The 21,955-nt window shown below is 36.8% G+C and overlaps 2 protein-coding genes across 5 annotated transcripts; both read right to left on the reverse strand.

The window, feature by feature from the left end:
- Positions 1–105: 105 nt before the first annotated feature.
- Positions 106–10,701, reverse strand: inpp5ka (inositol polyphosphate-5-phosphatase Ka). 4 transcript variants are annotated; one of them, XM_067506810.1, is made up of 14 exons: positions 10,277–10,673; positions 9,887–9,965; positions 7,646–7,750; positions 7,439–7,547; positions 6,834–6,950; positions 6,428–6,603; positions 6,242–6,353; positions 5,969–6,078; positions 5,840–5,866; positions 4,166–4,391; positions 2,075–2,212; positions 1,908–1,991; positions 1,731–1,835; positions 106–1,600 (listed from the first exon to the last, which is right to left on the reverse strand). In XM_067506810.1, exons 2-14 carry the CDS (start codon positions 9,952–9,954, stop codon positions 1,505–1,507), a joined length of 1,473 nt encoding a protein of 490 aa, XP_067362911.1. In that variant the 5' UTR covers positions 9,955–9,965; positions 10,277–10,673; the 3' UTR covers positions 106–1,504. The 4 variants fall into 4 exon arrangements, with proteins under 4 accessions (XP_067362911.1, XP_067362910.1, XP_067362913.1 ...); XM_067506809.1 differs by having other exon boundaries at positions 1,731–1,991; positions 10,277–10,701; XM_067506812.1 differs by lacking the exon at positions 9,887–9,965.
- A 2,031-nt stretch (positions 10,702–12,732) lies between these two features.
- LOC137128575 (phosphatidylinositol transfer protein alpha isoform-like) lies at positions 12,733–21,343 on the reverse strand. The gene is made up of 12 exons (XM_067506813.1): positions 21,182–21,343; positions 19,104–19,134; positions 16,150–16,295; positions 15,586–15,677; positions 15,267–15,274; positions 15,058–15,132; positions 14,742–14,825; positions 14,542–14,619; positions 14,348–14,458; positions 14,033–14,155; positions 13,756–13,826; positions 12,733–13,675 (listed from the first exon to the last, which is right to left on the reverse strand). The coding sequence occupies exons 1-11, from the start codon at positions 21,196–21,198 to the stop codon at positions 13,782–13,784; spliced, it is 810 nt and encodes a 269-aa protein (XP_067362914.1). The 5' UTR covers positions 21,199–21,343; the 3' UTR covers positions 12,733–13,675; positions 13,756–13,781.
- Positions 21,344–21,955: the final 612 nt, after the last annotated feature.

Consider the following 21,955-nt stretch of genomic DNA (forward strand, 5'->3'; position numbering starts at 1 on the left):
TGATTAATAACAGGTTTAAATAAATTATTATTATTGTTATTACTGAAATAAGAAACAACTCATAAAACAGACAATTAATGGTTAATCAATAAACCACACAAAGTATGAAGTGAGATTTGTTTATTTGCGTTTGCAAAGCTATAAATGTAGTTTTTTTCTGTTACAGTACATCACAACAATGTATCACTATTTAAGAAAATAAGTCACTCTTATCTTAACAATAAATGACAAAATTGACTAATATAATTGATTTCAGCAAGCCAGCTGTAAAAGAGATATTCATATAAGTGAAACTTTAGAACAGCTATATCTAAAAACAAGAAAAGACCAAGTAACCATGAAATGTTTTGACAATCTAATGAATATTATGATACATAATGTATCAAAATTGAGCAGCATAGTAAAATACAGTAAATGTAAAGCGACAATCATTTCAAAAGGCACTTGCTGAATCTATACTGTGATCCAAAAAAGTACTTTCATATTCTTTTTCAGTACTCTAACAACATCATGACAGCTTAAAATATGCATCAATAAACAGTGCAAAATTTATTTTAAGTTTTCCTTTACAGTGTGATGCCACAATCTAAAGAGGAATGATTAATACTGCAAGGTACAGATAGGTTGATGAGGCAACAAAGCTGTAATTGAGCATTTGTTGCTTGAAAAAAAGCCACATCTGTAAGTTTTCAAGTCCTCCAGGTAAAACTGAAGATAATTAAAATACTGTGAGGAGAAAATCAAAGATGCAATATATTCTTCTGCCTTTTTAGAAAAGTTAATTCACAGTGCTAAGGTTAAATAATCTGCCAGCCCTGTGAATATTTAAAATAACATACTAAACGTTTAAAACCATGAACAGATCGAGCTTACACACTACAGCAATTCATTCAGGTACAGTACAAAGATTAGCATCCGTCCAACAAGAATAATAGTTCATATCTAAGAGTGAAACTGGATGTCTACTCATACTGCACTCACTGGGGTGAAGCATTTCCTTTTGACTATTAAATACTACAGGTACAGAGCTTTAACTGACCCCTTAATAAAATACATTATTATTTTAAAGCTTTAAATCACACTGACCTGAACATGTAGAAAATAAAGATTAGTAATTATAAATAAACGCAAATTCAATAACTGTCTGACACCATGCACAGCACTCACTGCTGTTCCATGATTTAGCTTACATGACAAAGCTGACACTTCTTCGCTCAATGTAAGGCCAATTTAATTCTGTTTAATATGCCTATTATTTCGGGTTTTAAGTCAGTTGGTCAGTGACTGATTTCTGTTTTGTTTTGTCAGACTTAAAGCTCTGGTACAGAAAACAAATGTGACCCTGGAAAAAAAATCACATCATCATTCTAATAAAAGAAAATACAACTTGAGATGTTAGAGGTTGCATTCCTAATCTGTTCCTTCTATGGTATATTAAGAAAACAAGTTAAAGGCCCAAATACATTCCTTTCTACATCATACCATGTCTGTGACCACCGAAAGATCAGTTCCAAAAGTCTTCACTCGCTACAGTTTTGTCAAGCCCATTGATTCTCTCTGGCAGCAAGCCTTCCTCAATGGCTACTTTGGATTCATGGACCTAAAAGAGGGTGCAGCACATCATCACCCAGTTGCCTATTTACAGTATATTAAACTAAGGTTCTTGGTTTGAGTGAGGGAGACATTAAACGTGCATTATTGTGTTGAATTATAGTATATGCATTTCTCACCTTGAATGGTTCACTGATTCCAATGATGCACCGCAGAGTACTGCTGTAGTAGCACAGCACACACTCTCCTCCTTGCACAGGGATTTCTTCTTTACTAACATACACCTGTAAGACAGAGGCACATTTATATTCTCTGTTTTTTCTAATACTTTTAGTCATTAGTCCACACTTTACTACCTGTATAATTTCTTCATTGAAGACCACTTCATTGTCTTTGACCCACGTGTAGGTAATATAATCTGACACACTGGTGAATCCAACCTAAATTGCATAAACAGATTCACATAAAAAAAATTAAAATCTTATTTAAACTGCTAGTGCTTATGAGTTGTTTCTTAGCCAACCTTATAGAGTCCTATCCAGTCCCATGTACTGGAGGGGAAGGGCTGCAGAGGGCTATAGAGAACAATAGCATCAATATCCGCACTCCAGTCGCCCTCTGCCTGCAGCCACACCAAAGGAGTATCATACATCTTCCTCAGCTGAAAGAATGGAGGAGTAAGCTTACAGATTTAAAAAGTCTTGGCTTTTGATGATAAATAATTATACAAATACTGTAAATGTTATTATAAAACATGGATCTTATTTTTGTAAGTTTGACCACAGCTTCTGCGATGTCACAAGGTTATCAAACCTTGTATCTAGCAAAAGTGTAACACCACTAAAAGAAAGTTCCACAGGAACAGAAAGAGGAGCAGTAAGACCATTGGATAAGCTTCAGACAAACGTCCTCTCTAGCCAAACTTATTTTGAATATAAAATAAAAGGAAATAAATAAAACTGTAAAAGTATAATCCAAATTGATAATTCTAACATCCATAACAACTTGATGTACTCTCTGTTTACTTTAACCCACAGTACTTATTGTAGTTATAGCCACAGTTTTGTTAGAGCTTTAGCCTAACAACTGGATTTTTAGGGCCTTTACTAATACTTTTGTGAGTCAAACATTTTAATAACAAATAATAACACTGATAACATACCAGCTAGGTAGTATTTTCTTAAATAAAAACAAAACAAAAATATTCTAATAAATACACATTTTCCTTACAGTTTGACTGAAAATACACACCAATGATATTTTACACTTTATAAGTCCACTGAAAAATTATAACCTTGCAAAGTAGAATTCATGGTAGAGCTACTTAATTGGATTCCATTAAACTGTACAGGTGTATCTAAAGAGGTGGCCAGTAAATGTATTAATTGTAGCCCTGTTTCAAATCCTAATTTGGTATTTCTGTTGTGAATGTCTCATTACTAGGAGTAGTTATTTTCTTGCACATACAATAATACAATATCTGCATTAACTAATATCAGCGTTGACCTGGACAGTTTAACAGTCTAGTGTTTTCAGATCTAACCAAATACTTTGTAAATACTCTAATATATATAATAATACATGCAATAGAAAGAACTATGAAAAACAGTACAAAACACGTTGTCAGAGCAATATGCTTTTGGGACGTTCCTACTTCTCTGCCAGGTGCTTGTAGCTTCACAGTTTAGGAGCCAATAGGCAGAGTAGGGTGAATATTAAAGGGCCTGCACATGAATAATTGGACCTGAGCTTTTTTAAGTGGCTTTCTCTGTAACCTCTTTCTTTAAGGCCTCCACCAGCCAATTAAAGGTTCTGTTTGGCTTCATCTAACATCATATTCCTCTACACGTTGCATTTTTCTGATATGTATATTTAACCCTATTACTTTTAACAAAATGTAGCCTTTATTCATGTTTAATTCCCTTCTTTGTGACAGAGTTCAAGTAAAGTTTGGACACATTAAAACCGTTTGAACCAAGTTAGCAGTATTGCACAATCGGCAGCATAAAAAACAACACATGAAGACCTAAAATATCAATGCATTATTCTGCCTACCAGAATTTCTTACTTTCTAAATGTGTATGACTCTCTGCTGCATGCTTATTTGTTCCTACTAAAGACATATATTTGAAAACATTTTTAAACAGGGTTCAGATACGCGACCCATGAAGTGAGGGCCCGAAAGCCGTTGATCTTTACTTGCAAAAGCTTTTTTTGTTGTTTTTTGTTTTGTTGGCAATTGTGGGAATGACAAAACGTAAACCACATAATGTGTGTTTAATGAAAATTATTGTGGTTTATTTTAATAATAATAATAATAATAATAATAATAATAATAATAATAATAATTATTATTATTATTATTATTATTATTATTAGTAGTAGTAGTAGTAGTAGTAGTAGTAGTAGTAGTAGTAGTAGTAGTAGTAGTAGTAGTAGTAGTAGTCTAATTATTATAGGTCTTTCAATGGATTTCTGTCTACATCACGTGTTTAATACCTCTAGACAAATGCTTAATTAGTAGTATATAAAGGCTGTGTATGTAACATGTGAGAGGATAGTTAACTGTACACGTTTCATCCTTAAAAGCAATGTCAGCGTTCCAGTATCTCACCTCCAGTGTAAAGATCCCGATGACAGGTTTGTGGTCACTGATTCCGTACTCCATGTTGCTGGTGTACAAGTCTTGCCTGATCTTCAAAGGGTACTCCTCTTCCTCGTCAAGCTGCCTGTCCTCCTTATCATCCACAGTGTTTTCATGTTTTTCTTGAAGAACTGGAGCTTCTGATCTGAGACGCCACAGAATTCTGTCCGTCCAGGCAGGTTTACGCTTTTTTCCACTGGACAGGAGGTTACAGTGAACAAACAAAGCAGAGAGAGATTTGGTTATAAGTTGATCATTTATAATACGATCAGTACTGTTCCTGCCTTAAAGGCAACCCACATTTTAAAAAATACGTTTATTGTAAGACCATAAAACATTATCAATTTTTGTAATTAGCAATACCACTACAACCCTGAAATAAAAAACAGCAGTTTCAGTCTTGGTCATTGTTATGGTGAGGTATAAATACATGTCAGGTGTACTCATGTATTAAAGTATTCAATTCAATCACAAAAGCTGCTGTTGGATGCCATGCAGAGTCATTGGTAAATGCACTTATATGCTGCTTTTCTACCTTCTTGGTACCCAAAGCCTTTTAGAGTTGCTTTTCATTCACCCATACACACATCATGCTACTGTTTAAAACTATTGTTTGAAAATTATATTGAAAGATAAAACATTCAGATTATGAGGTGGTTCAGATACAGAGACAAGTTAGTTGTGTTAGTAAGTGATTTTGTTGAGAGGGGATGTCTAACATGACGTGTCTCACAATGTTTTAAGTTGTTTATGTCTTAGGAAACTTGACGCTCTTATATTACAGGTGGTATAGTGCATGATTCTACAAGTAATGGGAATTCATTTAAAAATATATTTTTATAAGCAGTACACATACACAGTAGCTACTGCCAGTTAACTTAAGGATTAGCTGCACAACGCATCCTTTCTATTTATCTTGGGTGTTAGCAAGTTTTGCTTTGTGCATTACTGCCAACAAATGTGAATCACTGAAAAACTCCATAGGAAGTGCAAGAGAAACAAAGAAGGGTTCTGCTCATAAAAACATCAGTACATTTTGCCTCTAGTGGTAAAAACTCTAGAGGATACCTTTAACAACAACAACAAACCTGTGAGCTCAGACAATCTCCTGTTATACACCAATATCTACAAGCATTTCAGTTTTGTCTCTGCTGAGACAACCCGAGATTTGTCTGAAAAGAACTTTAGGTCTTATTCAGAACTTTACGCTGCTCTTTTGCAGTTGAATGGGGAAAACCTTTTAGTTTTAATATCCTGTCGGAGAGTAATAAAAAACACTTTTCTTTGTTTTGGCATCTAATAAGCTTTAAACACATGTATCTGTTCTTCCAGCTAGACTCACTAGTACAAGAAACAACACACCCCCACCAACTTGACTTGCTGTGTTTTTTTATGGAAGGCCAGTGTCTGTTCGTGTGGCTTTAATTCAGCCTTTTTGATCTCTTCAATCACAGTGTTACACAGTTACTTAATTAAGCCTTTTAAAACATTGTAAAGGCTCATTACCTACAGCATACTAGACTCTATTGCTTGTTAAAAGCAGTGCATATACCGATATATCACGTTAGGTATATTAAAAAAGGGAAAAGGGAAAAATAATTGAAAGTCAGTATAACGAGGACATAAATGTGTTCTAACTCTTACGTAAAGCCAAACCATGTCCTGTAGACCCTGTAAAGTTGAAAATAAGTCATCAGATCAATTATATATAAATTTTTTAAGAGACAAGTATGGAATATTAAATTGTTTCACATTACTGATTATGAGTGTTACCTGCTGTCATAAGTATCAGAGTTTAGGTCAAACTTGTACGTGGGCTGAAAGTCCAGAGGCCCTTCCTCAAATTCTTGAAGGATTTGTTCTTTGTTCTTCATCATGATCAACTGCAAATGACAACATACACATGACTTACAAAACCAAAATAAACAGAGTAATTGATTAAGTATGGCTAACAATATTTTGTTTACTGCTGATGACATGGGGGGGTCTTATGATCTAGACTTAAGTTTTATATAGTCAGCTAGATAATTCCATTAAATGTCAAACCTGGTCTTTGTTCCACAGCAGGCTGTAGGTTTGATTGTTGATACAGGAGCGGACGAAGTGCATTCCATGATCCTGAATTCGGAAGTTGAGATCTCCAAACCAAAAAACCAGCCTGGGACACAGACAATGATCCTTAAAAATGTGTCATTTGAGCATTTAAAGGTTGGATTCTGTGAATCTACTTACCTGTGATCAACAATTCTTGGAGCCTTTTTACATTCAAAGATCTGTTTGTCCATGATGTACTCAAACTCATCCACTCGCTCAGATGCATAATTCATATGAGCAGCCAAGTGGCAGTTGAGGAAACAGAGCATGTGGCCATAGAAAGACAAGCGAATTGATACGCCACCTTTGTTTCCCTGAGAACAGCAAGAGATGAGAAACAGTCAGAGCTGCAAGATCTGTTGAACTATTCCAAACACTTTTTATTCCCCTTTTTCAGAAATAAAGAAACCAAGATTTGAAAATGCACAACACAATCTCTCTTCTGCTGCATAAATAATTCTGATCCTTCTTTTAAACCATTTTGAGGCTAGCAAACTGCAGTGCTAAACTGGTTCAAGTGTAAATATCTAATAACATCTCTCACCCAATAACCGAACATGCCTGTGCGCGTGTATGTAGCCTGAATGTCTCTGATGAAGGGGACATGCTGCACTTTGGAGAAGAAGAGCAGCAGCAGTCCCTGCATTCTTATGGATGACACCTGAAGCACACAAACACACGGCATATACATAGCATAACTCTTTAATGGAGATATTTCATGTAAATATACATTGGAACAATGATACGAATTTCTGGTGTTTGGCCTCGGTACACTACCGCACTAAATTTGAAATGAAACACTCAAGATGTGACCGAAGTCCAGACTCTTAGCTTTAATATAAAGGGGTTTGACAAAAGGTGGCATTAGCCATTTTTAAAATAAGGATGAAAGTGATGATGGTGCTCCTATCTTGAGTGTGTCATTTCAAATTCTATGTTGTTGTGTACAGATGCAAAATGCCAAAAAACATATTGTTGTTCCAATATTTATAACCTGCAGGTGTTCACATTTTTCCCAATGCAACAATTTGAGCCATAAAATTGTCAAATTGTCTCATTTATTGAACAGAAAGTCGGACATTTGGAAGATTCATCTGTAACAATGACTGTTTGCAGGTGTAAAAAGATATTTTGAGAGGATACAAGTACCTTCACATATGCCCTTGGGGTTAAGGTGGACATAAACAAATGACTCCAGGGATCGTCAAAGACAATGTCAGACACAAATCTTATTGGCCCTGAGTACACCTCCTGCAGACTAACACATACAGTTTTGTAAGTCACTCTGCCCCATATCCAGTCATATCTACAAAGAATTAATCCCATTAGTTGATTCACATTCCTAGCACCACCTACCCAATGACGTAGAGGTCTGGGCTCTTTGGGGAGTTCAAATGGAAAAGCGAGGTCAAGTCATCTGGAGGATCAGCCGTGGCCACATTCCATGTCACCACCTGTAACCTTTGGGCACAGAAGAAGGGGAAAAAAAAAATAGTACTGCACTTTATATAAAAATTATATCGTGTAAAAAAATACCATCACCTAAATGAACAGAGGAAAAAAACAAACAAACATTCAGTTGAGCTTGGGAATTAAAGTGTAACGAAAAGCAAAGATAATCATATTATCCAACTGTGAAAGCTGTTACAATATAAGCACTGTGGTGCAGCCAAACACATGTCAGGCTGCTACAGTAAACACAGAATTAGACAAGTCGTCTTTTCACCCAAACTCACAGTATTCAAAGCACAAAGTTCTATCGAGAAGTTTAATTTATCAAGAATTAAAAGTGTTTTTTGGTGGACTGTTATAAACATGTACAGTTCATTGAACCCATCAGGCAAATGAAGCAAAGAGACGCCTAAAAAGCCTAAAGAAATCAATGCATAAGGAGAAAAAGTAACATTATTCCTGACAAAAATGCACATTACCTCCCCCTTCAAAACACTCAAAAGACATGAGGTGACATTTGTTTTCCACCTGAAACTGTCATTCTTTGGCTTGTTGGCTCTCTTGCCACAGATGAGGAAGGCATTATCCAGGGTCTTAACCACTTTGTCATGTAACTCATTTCCTGGGTCCAAATCATCCACACAAGTCATTAGCTGGTGGAGCCGATGGCGCAGAACCAGTTTGCTGCCTGTTGACTGTGTGGCATTGCTGGAGAGGCTTTCAGAGCGGATGCGCCCTATGGCACCAAACAGCTGTGTGATTTCATCCATTCTGCTTTAAAGAGTGAAGTGCAGCAAGGTTGGGTTTCTTCTTTGTGCTTCTTTAGGTTGGCAGTATTCCACAAAGAAAAAAAGTCCAAAATTTGAAAATATTAAAAATGTTTGAATTGCAGGAATGCAATGATTTGGTTGCTTCTGTTGAATCAAACCACTGAGTGAAAAAGAAAGGTCCTGAATAAGGGACCTAGGTGTTGACAAAGTTGGATTGAGTGATTGAGGAACTGCTTAATATGTCTACACGTCTTCTTTGGGTGCTAAGACACATTTAATCTGATTGTAATACGTGTCTCAACAATAGGCCTATTAAAAAATTGGGAAACCAAGTTGCATTCATGAACTGCAAGTTTTCCAGTTATAAGCTCCACATTCTTTCTTCAAATCCATTTTAAGTAGGTATTATTGGGCAACCTAATCCACCTGCCAGACTCTAGACTGGCCAAAATGACACTGTGTTTAGACTTGGGGCACATTGACCCCAAACTGTGACGGACAATAATGCCTTCAGAAAAGCTTTGGATTTTTGTTATGGGCAGCAAGGTTTGACACATGGAGTTGGTCAACAACTTCTCATGCCAAACCTTTAATCAAGTGAAATAACTGAAATATTTTTTAAGCGTGAACTTCAATATCCCCTAAAAATAATAGACCGCAAGAAAAATGGTGTAAAGAATAACATTAACACTGATACTGTAAACCCTGTCTTTCTGAATGACTTTAAAAACAAAGTTGGACAATGGCATCTTTGTCTAACTGTTGCAATTGCTACAATAGGAACAATGCAACCAAGAGTACATGAGAAGATTTCTGCTGCTCCCTTCTGAAAGTGTGAAGACCAATCAAGCGAAGGCTAAATACACAAAAGACTGGTGCTTTGAGAATCTACTAAATTTTATGGACAAATTATAACACTGAATAATAAAAACACAGAATCACATTTTAAAGTTTACATCTAGCCACTTTATGACCGTGTCAGTACTATCAATACTGCAAATAAGCTATTCCTTGGCAAACTTGCTGCTGATAATACAGAACATTTCAAAAGGTCTATATTGTTTATCATCCATGCAATGTTCAATAGCTTTACATAGTGCATGGGAGGAAAATAACACAGACCAAGTTCCATTCACAAATCCGTCATTTTAATGGAACTAATTATTGGCAAAGCGTCTGAAGCAAATTATCTTTACATTTTTTATAACTCGTAGTTAAGCATTTTACAGACATCATTGGCTACTAGTTAAATTATTGGTTTATCTCACAGGGTTGCTTAACGTTTGATATGCAAACTGGTCCAAGCAAGATTTGCAGAATTCTGCCAACTTAATGCAAAAGCGGATGCAACAATGGTCGCACGGTAAAGTCCAACCTGAAACTCTCTCCCTCGGAGTTTCCCTTCTTCAAACTGAGGTCTGACTTCTCCTCATTCTCCTCCATTATCAGCACACCTGGGAGGAAAATCCACAAATTCGCAATTACAACAGAACTAAAACCACAGCAAAAGCCTGAACAAAATAAGCAGAGTTCTTCTCGCCCTGTGCATACTCGTTTATTACAGAGCTGGTTTGTTTAACTCGCGCCAGGCTAACTGTAACTTCACGTTAGCTAGCTGCTGTTTTTATTGTAATGTTACGTTAACGTTAGTTTATCAGATAGTGCTAGCCACGCCGCGCACCTCGCTCAATTAACTATTGTTATTGAAGCTCTGCGCACATTGACTAACAACCTGTATTAGTGATGTTATTTCACTGTACTGTACCTGGTATCCTTTACTAATAACGGTATACGTTGCTTTTCTTGTTGAAAACAGGCGTACAGTAAACCAACAGCAACAACCTCCTACAGTAGCCAGTGATGTTGTCCCCGCCCCTCGTCCGGAAGACAGCTTCTTTTCCTTCAAAATAAGTGTGTAGCGTTATAAAGATGGTCACCTGTTGTATTTCTTGTTACAGTGTAGACTATCGTTTCCCAATTTAGCGGAATTGTAGCGCGCTCATCGTCCTAATTTTCATCTTTATCATCATCTTAGTTTTTTTAGAAAAAACAACGTTCAGTGAATAGCTTCATATAGAAGTTGCACATTTGAAAAAAGGAATGAACGCTTCAAAATCTCACCATTATATATCATTTCTGATCCGAACGTTTTACCTTTAAGACACCTACTTAGTAATGTTTTCATAAAAATACTTTACAAGTCAAAGTAAGCATGTTAGATATGCTGAATGTTCACTATTTAAGGAATATTTGTTTTTTGTTTTTTTGTCCTTTCGGTTTATCCCGTGAGTTCAAGGTTGCCAATGCGGATCATTGTCCGCATGTTGATTTTGCACAGTTTATTCTGAAGGGCTTGAAATTAAAGTTTTATTGTAGTGACAGGTGTTGGTTGGGAGGGTTGCTCATTTTCCATCTATCCCATCTATGGCGAGACAGGCAACCGTTCACGCTCACATTCACACCTACAGGCAATTTAGAGGCACTAATTAACCTAAAGTCAAGGTCTCTGAACTGTGGAAAGTAACGGTACCCAGGGGAGAACGTGGAGAACATGCTAACTCACAATGGAAAGCCCCGGCCGGTTTGGGAAATCAAACCAGGGACCATCAATGTGTGAGGAGGCAGGCTACCCACTCTTCCACCGTGCCGCCCATTGCTTACTTTCCAGGAGAAGCAAAAATGTACAAATACATAAAACCTCAATTCCAACAAAGTTGGGACAATGTGTCAAACGTAACTAAAAAGAGAATGTAATGATTTGCAACTTTCATCAACTTATATTTTATTCACAATAGAACATAAACATGTATGAGCCAACCAGTGTTTCTCTGTTTATGTTTATGTTGTGTTTTGTGAGGTTAGTATGTATTAGTACAGATGATGTCAGTAATGACACCTTATTACTGCCTTGGTAAAGGTTTGCCTTTTATGTTGTCCTTTGAAGTTTACCATTAATTTTGTTTAACTAATTGTCGTAGAAACAATGTTATGAAAAGTTTACAAGAGATGGAGTTCAGCTCTGCCTATAGAAAATACAGCTATTAGAGATTTTAGTAATTATTATTCATAAACGTGTACTGTAAAATTACTCCATTATCGCCTAAGTTGAGAAACAAGGAATTCAATAAATGAAATTACCATTTCATGGAAAATATTAGCTCATTATAAATTTGGTGGCAGCAACATATCTCAAAAAATTTTGAACAGGGCGATGTTTACCATTCTGTAGCATCCCCTCTTCTTTATACAATTGTCTGTAAACATCTGGGAAACGAGGAGACCAGTTGCTGCAATGTTGGCAGAGGAATGTTGTCCCATTCTTATCTGATAAAGGATCCCAGCTGCTCAACAGTCCTGGGCCTTTGTTATTGGATTTTTTTGTTTTATGATGGGCCAAATGATTTTTATCGGTGAAAGGTCTGAACTCTTCTGCTGCAAAGCCATGCTGTGTGTGTTTTATCATTGTCTTAGTGAAATATGTGAGGTCTTCCCTGAAAGACACGTTGTCTATATGGGAGCATATGTTGCTCTAAAACCTCTATGTACTTTTCAGCATTGATTGTGCCTTTCCAGATGTGTAAGCTACTAATGCTCCCCCATACCATCAGAGATGAAGGCTTTTTAATTGTCCGCTGATAAAAAGCTTGATGGTCATTCTCTTTAGTCCACAGGAGACGTTATCCATTTAAAACTTTAATTCATCTGACTACAGAACTATTTTCCATTTTTGTTTCAGACCATTTTAAATTAGCTTTGACCCACAGAACACAGCTGCATTTCTGGATCGTGTCCACATATATGGCTTCTTCTTTGCATGATACAGCTTTACACATTTGTGGACTGTGTTCACTGACAGTGATTTCTGGAATAGTCCCTTTTAGAGTATCATCCCTGCTTTTAATGCAGTGTGCCTAAAGGTCCAAAGATCACACGCATCCAAGCTTCAGCCTTGTCCCTTGTGCACAGCTTCCTCTTGATTCTCTGAATTTTGATGGTCGGATCTTCAAAGTCTTTGCAATTTTACATTAAAAAGCATTCTTCTGAAATTGTTCCACAAGTTTGTTGCACATTTGTGAACCTCAGCCTCTTTATTGTAAAGATGGGCAATGGGCAACCTCTTTAATATAAAATATGGGTTGATGAGAATTGCAAGTTATTGCTTTCTTTTATAGCGTTTTAGACATCGTCCCAACTTCTTTGGAATTGGGGTTGTAAAAGCACTGGACGAATACATTGTCTTTAATATACTACACAACCATATAAGTCATTACATTAAAATACAGGTTATTTTCAAGACCTCAATGATACGATGGCACCAAATCTTTGAACAGTCAACAAATAACAGCTTAATGTGTCAACTGTTTTAAAATATTCTCAGAGTTTAATGTTTTACATATTATAGCTGACTGTCTAATCCACAACCAAAAGCTTTATTGTGTTCTTTTTTAATCAGGATATCTTTGTATGAGGTCTATCCATAAACTTTATTCAACAGACCAGGTCAGTCAGACCAGAATTAGCAGACTACTCTGAAAATATATTAAATGTCTCTGATGGGTTCTTCCTAATATAAATATCCGATGTTATACTTTAACAAAACACCAGTAAGTACACTTTGTGAGATCAGGACATTAACAAAATTCTCTTAAAAACACTGAAGTGCAATTTATTTTAGACAATTGCTTTAAAAAATGTATTTAAGATCCTAGCAACTCTGAAGCGTTTGCATATGTAGACGGATTTGTGGAGAGTGCGGTTTTTTAGCAAGTGAACAAATCAGTCACAAATGGAAGAGAAAAACAAAAAGAACCCAAATAACATTAAAAACAGATCTTAACGGTAATTAGAAATGTTCCTTCATTGACAACCCACACCCTTTACATAAGATTTAAACATTTAAGAGGGCCAATTAGCATAAACAAGAACAGTTTATTCTCAAAAGAGAGTGCAACTTGCAAACTAAAAAAACTAAAATCAACTGTAGTTGTATTTAAATGCACACAATTGCTTTACAATAATGAGCTCTTATTAAGAGCAAATTTAAGTAGTTTGTAAGTGTAATGTTCTTGATTATGCCCATCAAGCTGTTCTTGGTCCAGTTTCCAGGAGAAGAGTTTTCTAAGCTTGGTCAAAGTAATCACATCCTCTTGCATCAGAGAGGCACCTAAAGGAGAAACACAAGTAATTCATGTAAACAGAAGTAATGAATATCAAATTTTCTCAAAATGACAGATTGATGCTCACCAGGTTGGTCTGTCAACTGCGAACAGTTACTCATCAGCTGACATGCCTTTAACACCATCATTCTTCCTCATCTATGGCACAGAGAAGCATGTTAACATTAAGGGTACAAGGTTTCTTTTGTTCAAATAACTCACAAAAGTTTCTAGTTAATAAATTATGTGAAAAACTTTTTTGCTACTTTATTTTTAGCTTAATACATGCAGCAAGTTTATTGAGGATGCTGTCCCATACAGGACTTGACATTAACTTGTGGCGCAGCACACTATGCTATGCTCACCTCATCCAGCTCTTTCTTCGTCTCTTCCTCCATGCGTCGTATGTCGTCCATTGTTAGATGAATCCAATTGTCGATCGAACAGAAAAGCTGTCTGTGGAACTGGGTGAACAAACGCTTCTCCATCTGGACAGACAGAGGGTGTGACAGGGAAACAGAGGGGGCAGAGATTAGGGAGTATTAACAAGGAAACTGAGAAGTATGTCATTTTTATTATTGTGTAGCAGTTCAAGCAAATGTCATATAAATTTTTTTCTCTTTAGAAATGATATTATTAGCCACCAGAAGACAGGATATACTACAAAAATGTATTTTTACCCGTTGAATGAAGCTTTCCATCTTCCCCTGTAGTCCTAGCCACTTGAATTCAACTGTGACTAGCTTATAAGCACACATGTGCGGACAGTTAGGGTTGTTAACAAGTTCTTTCTGCAAAAACACAAATTAACAGAAATAAATACACAGTCTTTCATGGAGTGAGCCACAGTTAAGAGTCATAAGAGGTGTAGTACCTTCCAGTCAGGTCCCAGAGGCCCTCTACCAGTCTTCTCTGACTTAAAGGTGGCAGGATCCTGATCTGGTTTGTAGTCCTAAAACATGGATAGAAGCAGTAGAGATTTGTTCAATGTAGCCACATTATTCACACAGGTGACTCAAATCTTGTGTTGCTTCTTCTATTTTTCTAAAAACCATGCAGATTTTCTTATCTTACCTTTGCACTTATTCCAGCCTTATCAGCAATGTCAATGTCAACAACCTCAGTTGACTGCCATGTGGTTTTCTCTAGCCCGTGTACCTACAGCAAAGACAACAATAAAATAAAATAAAATGTATTTAGATTACATTTAAAAATAAATAAATAAAACCATCATGTTAGAGCTGTGCCTTTGGGTTATTTGCATCAGTTCTGTAATTATGACCCCTTATGAAAAGAATTATTTCCCATTCATAAGTCCAATTCTTCAATTATATGCCTGCGTAAACTGTTGGGTAAAGTATGACCACATCAAGTTAGTACAATAACTCACATTTTCCTGATCTCCCATATCAGGCTTGTGCCACGTCTCGATCTTAATCATAAACTTTTCTTTCATGTAGGTATTCTGCAAGGATGTGGATGATACAGTTAGTCAAATAAAAAAGGCACATAAAACACTAAGTATTTAGAATCAAAAAACACATGCAGAGGTTTAATTTTTGCTTTATCTTGGCAGCTGCGCAAAAAAAGAACACTTACTGTAATAACTGCATCAGAAGAAAAGGTTGACCGTGACAGTAACGGGATGATCACAAAGAGAAGTAAAGACAACGTTTTAGATAAAACACAGATTTTAAGCATCACACACACACACACACACACACGCACACGCACACACACGCACACACACGCACACACACGCACACACACACACACACACACGCACACACACACAGTCACAAAACATGTATCATGGAGCCACATGGCATGGATTGAGAATGGGCTGCCAACGCATGGACAGTTTTGCTACACTACTATTTTGCTACCCAACATGTTGTGTGTATGTATTGGTACTCACTGGTTCGACAGTAAGGATATGCATTCCAGGCTTTCTCATGAACCTCAAGAGAACCTTTTGGAGCAATCATACGAATAAAACTTGGCACTTTACTGCAGAGACACAAACAGGCATTGACATAGTCACATGAGAAAATTCTAAACAAGTATTGCAGCTGAATATAGGATAGAAGAATATAGGACACATTGTTCACAATTCCTCAAAAAGATAGTTTTTACAGTTTTTCCCCTTGTATGTGAGCATCCAATTTCTTGTTGTTTAAATGTTTTTCTGTTAAAATCCTATGATGTTTGTAATTGGAATGTAGCTGAAGCATGTTACGTGGTCTGAAATAAAAGACCATATATTGTATGTAGCCAAAACACAACAAAACAAATATTTCATAATCAACAGTAAAGCCATAAATTATAGCACAAACTCTTTATCAGGGACGCTGTTTTAGAAAATGCTATAATTTCTTCCACATGAAGTCGTGGGATAAGCCGAAAGGACCAAAACAACATAAATCCTTCTACTTCCTGTTACGTGGTGTTTGTGTGCATATAGCACTACTGGGCTGCCTACCTCTGCAGGTGGTAGATCTTGTGGGTGTACTGTCCTTTTTCTCCATCTTTCTCATAGGGCTCATTGACCAACACCTCCACACCTTCTCCTCCTCCCGTCTCATTCTTACTGGCCTCTGCTACTGCATATAGCTGGCCCACCTGGTACTGGAGGGACAAAAGCAAAAGCAAATAAATTAAATCATTTGTGTCTGTGGTTGGGAATGACCCTGTAATAATTAGCTCAGCTGTCTTGCTGGACATAGGCTAAATTTGCTACGACCAACACACATTCATTCAGCAGAGACATTTTGCAACAGAAATAGTACTATGGAACCAATGAAGGTTAGGTTAGTCACATCGATGCTGCACTAATAAACATTCTCATGAATGAAATGTGAACTGTTACAGAAGTTGTTCCATGGGATGAAAACAGAGAATAATCACCAACGCTTCAGCTCTAGTGCATTTCAGCATCATTTCATCAACATCAGCTCAAAAGTTCTGATAAACACATTCCACACTAGAGCCCAACACCAGACAACCAGGACAGGGAGTGTTAGCAGCTAAAGTGTATTTCCTACAGGAGTATGTAGAGGTCAAAACAGACACGGCTGACTCAACAGGTGAACAGATGTGTTATTGCTTGACAATGCTAACACTGCTTTGTGTTTCCTGGATGTTTAAGAAAACAACAGTTTGCTTAGATCAGGGAGACCGAAATGCAGCAGGAAGAAAAATTAATTCCATTGAGAATTGGAGAGAAGTTGATTAATCTGCATGCATACATACATACAGTGTAGAAGAACTTTGATTACCTTGCTACCTTTTGAGAACCCTTCTGTCATGACGTTAGATAACCAAACATGGAAGCATTCCAAGCCCAGATTTCAGTATCACAAAACCTGCAGCGTGAGCCTTTTTCTTCCCCCTCACCCCCCTTTCCTCTTATTCTTCCTCTTCCAGCCCCATAGTTCAAACTCTTCCTGATTCAGACAAAAGTGTTGTGACAATAGAGAGACTCACATGATTGGTTCTAATAGTCAGTTATTTTAAAATATAAGGTTATAGGACGTTCTATGCAAGGCTGCTGCCAGTGGCTAGTGGCGGTATGTTTCTCTTTTTTATAATAGTTTAGCTGGACAAAGTCGTGCAGCTGAAGCAAGCCAAGCCTTCTTGTCTCCAGGGACAGAGCACTGCTACTGAGTGCGTTTGGTAGCCGCTTGCCACTGTGAGCAGGAACTTAGGAATGTGACTCACCGTGTATAACCACTGTGTCTTCTCGTTGTCAAAGACAGTCACAAGTAATACAAGCATTTAGGAGCAGCTTGACAAGAACACAGCATTAAGCTGCAAACAGCAATCAGGTTGCACCTGAATGGAGGTGGACATCCATATGGATCAAAACATGTTAAGGCATGTTTTTAAAAAAATGTACTGCAGTTTACTGTTAAAAGGTAGGTGTGGACTGTGAATGAACCCTTGGTTTACAAGAAAAGCAGGAATAACTGGGTTAAAATCTCTGCAGTGAATGGCAGTGACATACAGAGAAAAATAAAAGTTACATGACCGCTTTAAGTATTTGCTTGTTGAAATTAGTTTGAAGCAAGCCTGGAGGTCGCTTTGGATAGAAGCATCTGCCAAATTACTAAAAATAGAATGAAATGAAATCAAAAAGCCTCTCAGGATTGTAGCAGAAATGAATGGATCAAATGTGAATCAGGATATATTGTTCTGATGCTTCAAGCTTTCTGGGGAATCCTTAACTTTATGAAAGCTCATTGAAATAGTGAAAAAAAACTGACTTAAATCACACAAGAAGACCAACAACAATAACAGCAGCAGCAACAAATATTGACATTTGAGAAGCTGTTGCCCCTTAGTTTTGGGCATTTTGACTAAAAACACAACTTAATCAATGTATGGAAAAGCTCAACATTTTGTGAATTTATTATTTAAGAGTTACATGAGAAGCCCAGCACCACTCTCGTGTCTGTACAGTAAACATGAAACAACAACATGCAAGTGGTTACTTTTAACTTAGTAGGCGGGAAGCAACCAGCCTGTCTGTTTTTTCAACTCCTCAAACTATTCTTTTACCTGTGTGAATTGTTGTATGACCAAGTAATTGTTTCAGATCTGTAAACCCATAACTACAGAGCCAACCCCTAATTCATTGAGATTTTAATCCAGCTCAAGTGAGCTGCCACACTGCTTAGTTACTCAACTCCAAATGTTTCAACCCGAAAGGTTCCAAAGAAAAAGCTGGTTGTATAACAAGTAGTGATTATATAGTTTAGGCATATTTATGCTTCCGATTTGTGTTAAGCAATGGAAAAACAAAGAGTTCAGTGTTGTGTGGTTCATAAATTAAAAACACAGAAAGAGCCAGTGGCCAGAGCAGTGAGGGTAGTTACAAATCCCTCAATTCTCAACGTGGGGAAAAAGATTAACAGGGATAATAACCTGCTCCCTCTGTAACATAGTAGAAGCCAGAGGTACAGTAGATTAAACACAGCAAAATAAATTTTAAACCTGATATGAAGCTACAGTGTTTCAACTGCAAGGACACTAAAAGGCAGTCTGAAGTGACCAACACCAGAAACAGCACATGTCAGGGCACTTGCTGTACTGTTTAGAATCCTATCTACATTGTTTAATCATCTCTAAGCACAGTAAGATCAGATCTATGGGGAAATATAACTGAAATATGTGGATCAGCAGTCTGGAGAAACAAGTTAAATAACAGCACCCTGAAGAAAACCATTCTGTCACTGAGGGAACATGGATAAGGGTATTTTATCTAATGAAAAAGGATTATTGTAAATGACTGCCAGTGTCAAAGGAAAATACAAATACAGATGAAGAGACTGCACAGCTGTTTGGAAAACTTGAAACATTTACATTACTGTACATGGTTGCCAATTACCATGTGCCGTATAAAAATAAAATAAACTTAAACAAACAAGTTCTTACCTCCTCCACTGAAACAGGCAGGACAATCCGGCTACAAGGGAGGGGAAAAAAGAAGGCAGGCAGTCAGCAATAATTCACTGACAACTGAAGCTATTATCCTAAACATTTTCTCTTTAGGTCTCACAAACATCAAAGTCCTGAATACATGACTGAGCACATAAGTATGTCTATCAAAACAAACCTATTAAAAAAAGTTAAAACTTTTGGGAAATACTAAACATATTCACTTGTGTGACAGCTGATGTGACATTCATATCGGTGCAATCAGGAGCCAGGAAACTTAAAAACTTTGTTGGCTGTGTTAGAAGGTCACAAAATCTGCCCACCAGCAACTCTTAAGCTCAGAAATTAACACATTATATCAGGTCTGTATAATTCATACAAAAGCCCAAGTATCAAAATGGTGCCAAAACATTTCATGGGTACAAACAATTTAACTGGGACAGAGTAGCTGCTTCTTATTTTAATTTTTAATTAAAGATTGCTCCTAAGGCAATTAACTGTTTATGACGATGTCACAGATTAACAGAACTCCATCTTTAAACTGCAAAGCTGCAATTTGTTTCAATAATGTTAAATCCTACACACAAATCTGAATGCAACCAGGAATTGACTTGGGTGTGGAGAAAGACTTGATGTCCAAGGCTGATGCAGTGGAAAAGCTGAAGCTATATTGCAGGGAATTTTTCCCCTGCTGTGTACTCTTTATGATGAGTAACATAAACTTCACGTGAGTGCCCCTGTAACAATCAGAGCAAGACAACTAGTTCTCTGCCACAGTAGTGTGCCAGTATCACAGGAACTTAGAGAAACCAAAGAGGAAATTATAACTACAATCCTAGCACTGTGAGATCAACATTTTTATGTTAAAACCTGCTTGTGTGCCCCCATGCACACACTCTTTGTGTAGGATTTTCTTGTGTCCCTTGATACAATAGCCAATTTATCATCACCTGCTGTCGGTCTAGCAGGTTGTGAATATTTCATTAGAACAGATCAGAGTGGAAGAGGAGCCTCCCAGGCATTAACTTGATGGTTAGTGTGATAAAAAAAAAAGTGCTTCACAGCACTAACAGAAACAAATGTACACACAGTGAACACATAATGATCAATTCACAGGTTCATAATGTTTTAACTTGTGGCATATATGAATTTAACATGACTGTGACTTTTACAGTACTTTGCACAGAGGTCAGATGACAGCCAGCAATGATGTTCATATGACATGTCAGCCATAAAACTAGGAGTTACAGGGAAGAAACAACCACTGATGTATTTACTGCCTTCACTGAAGCTGCATGAAGCAAAGTTTTGATCATGGCTTTAATAAGCCTGTAAATAAACCCAATTTATCTTTAATCTCACTCAAAGACCAAGATCAAAAAACGTTAACTGTCCAAACTTTATCCAGTTTGAAATTGTTTTGCTTATTGAATGTGATTCAATATTTTCTAAACACTTATTTATTCTCCTTGGCAAACATAAAGTCATTAAAGAAAATATATGGATATTAATTATATAATATATGGACATTTACCAACATGAAAAGATGTTTTGCTGCATTAGTAGCTTTTCTCTTCCTACTACATGACAGCGCGATGTCAGCGGGTTTTCAGCGGGAGTGTAAAACCAAATATTTAGTCGAGGTACAAGGCTGTTTCTAACACAAACGGCAACTTGTCTATGCCGAATTTATCCTTATTCTGTTCGTAATTAAAATAGCTCCCTTACTTCACATTTCCGTGTGCATATTCTATTGTTAACAACCACTAAGCTTTAAATTGCCTGTACTTTCAATGGAGCTCTGAGTCTCAGATCACAGTTTTAAGAACCCAGACAAACAAACAAAGAATCTAAGTGCCGAAACACAGGCAGACACTTTAGACAGAACAGTCGTCGAGTTATATTCTTTTCAAAGAAAAGCAGCAATAATCCGGCTCATTTCCTGTATAACTTAGTAGTTAATAATTTGACAAAAGTTGATAAGGTGGACGCGACAAGCGGCGCGACAATGACAGCGCTTGTTTCTGTTTTTAGGAAAAAACAAACAAACAGTTAGAAAACGTTAGGATACTCACAACTCTTTAATCAGCATGTTGCCTTTTGCCTGGATCTAAACCGCAGCTATGACCGAAACAAAATCCCCAGAAAGCTTAACAACTGGCAAGACTCGCTCACCGCTCCTCACACCGGCCTTTTCTTCCCGGATGATGCCGTGTATATGAGAAGGGAGGAGACGCCCTTAAAGTTTCAGGTAACTTGGTGCGATGCGTTCAAGTCCAGTTGGTGCCCGTGGACGGGTTTTACCAGTATTAAATTCATCTTGGGGATTGTGTCGTCTTTACCCAAACAAGTTATTCTTGCTTTTTTTTTTTTTGCAAGTTAATATGTTTTCTTTTGCTATAGTAGCCTCCCCTTTTTTCAAACAAAGAAAATTAAAATGATAGGTGGTATTTCTAGCAGCAATGACTGACATTTGTCTATTGTGGTGTAAACAGAAAAGAAGTGATACATTTTTATTTATTAAAAACAGTGATTGCAGCTTGAGGGAGTTGTACTTTACACGAGTATTTCCATTTTGACACTTTTAACCTGGCAGCTGTAACTACAAACAGATTCACTTTCACTACTTTTAGACTTAAGAATCACTACTATCTTAATAATCTGTGTGTTAATAATAAGTATAAGTATACAATATATAAGTATACAATTAAGTTAAAAAAGTAATTAAAATAAAAAGTAATTGAAATTACACATTATAGATTAATAATCATAATCTAATAATATTGTATAATATTGTATTGTATTCTTTTACTTTTTGTCTGCGAAGTAATTTTACTCTGAAACATCTT

This window comes from Channa argus, chromosome 6 (genome assembly GCF_033026475.1).
Source record: "Channa argus isolate prfri chromosome 6, Channa argus male v1.0, whole genome shotgun sequence".
Classification (NCBI taxonomy): Eukaryota; Metazoa; Chordata; class Actinopteri; order Anabantiformes; family Channidae; genus Channa; species Channa argus.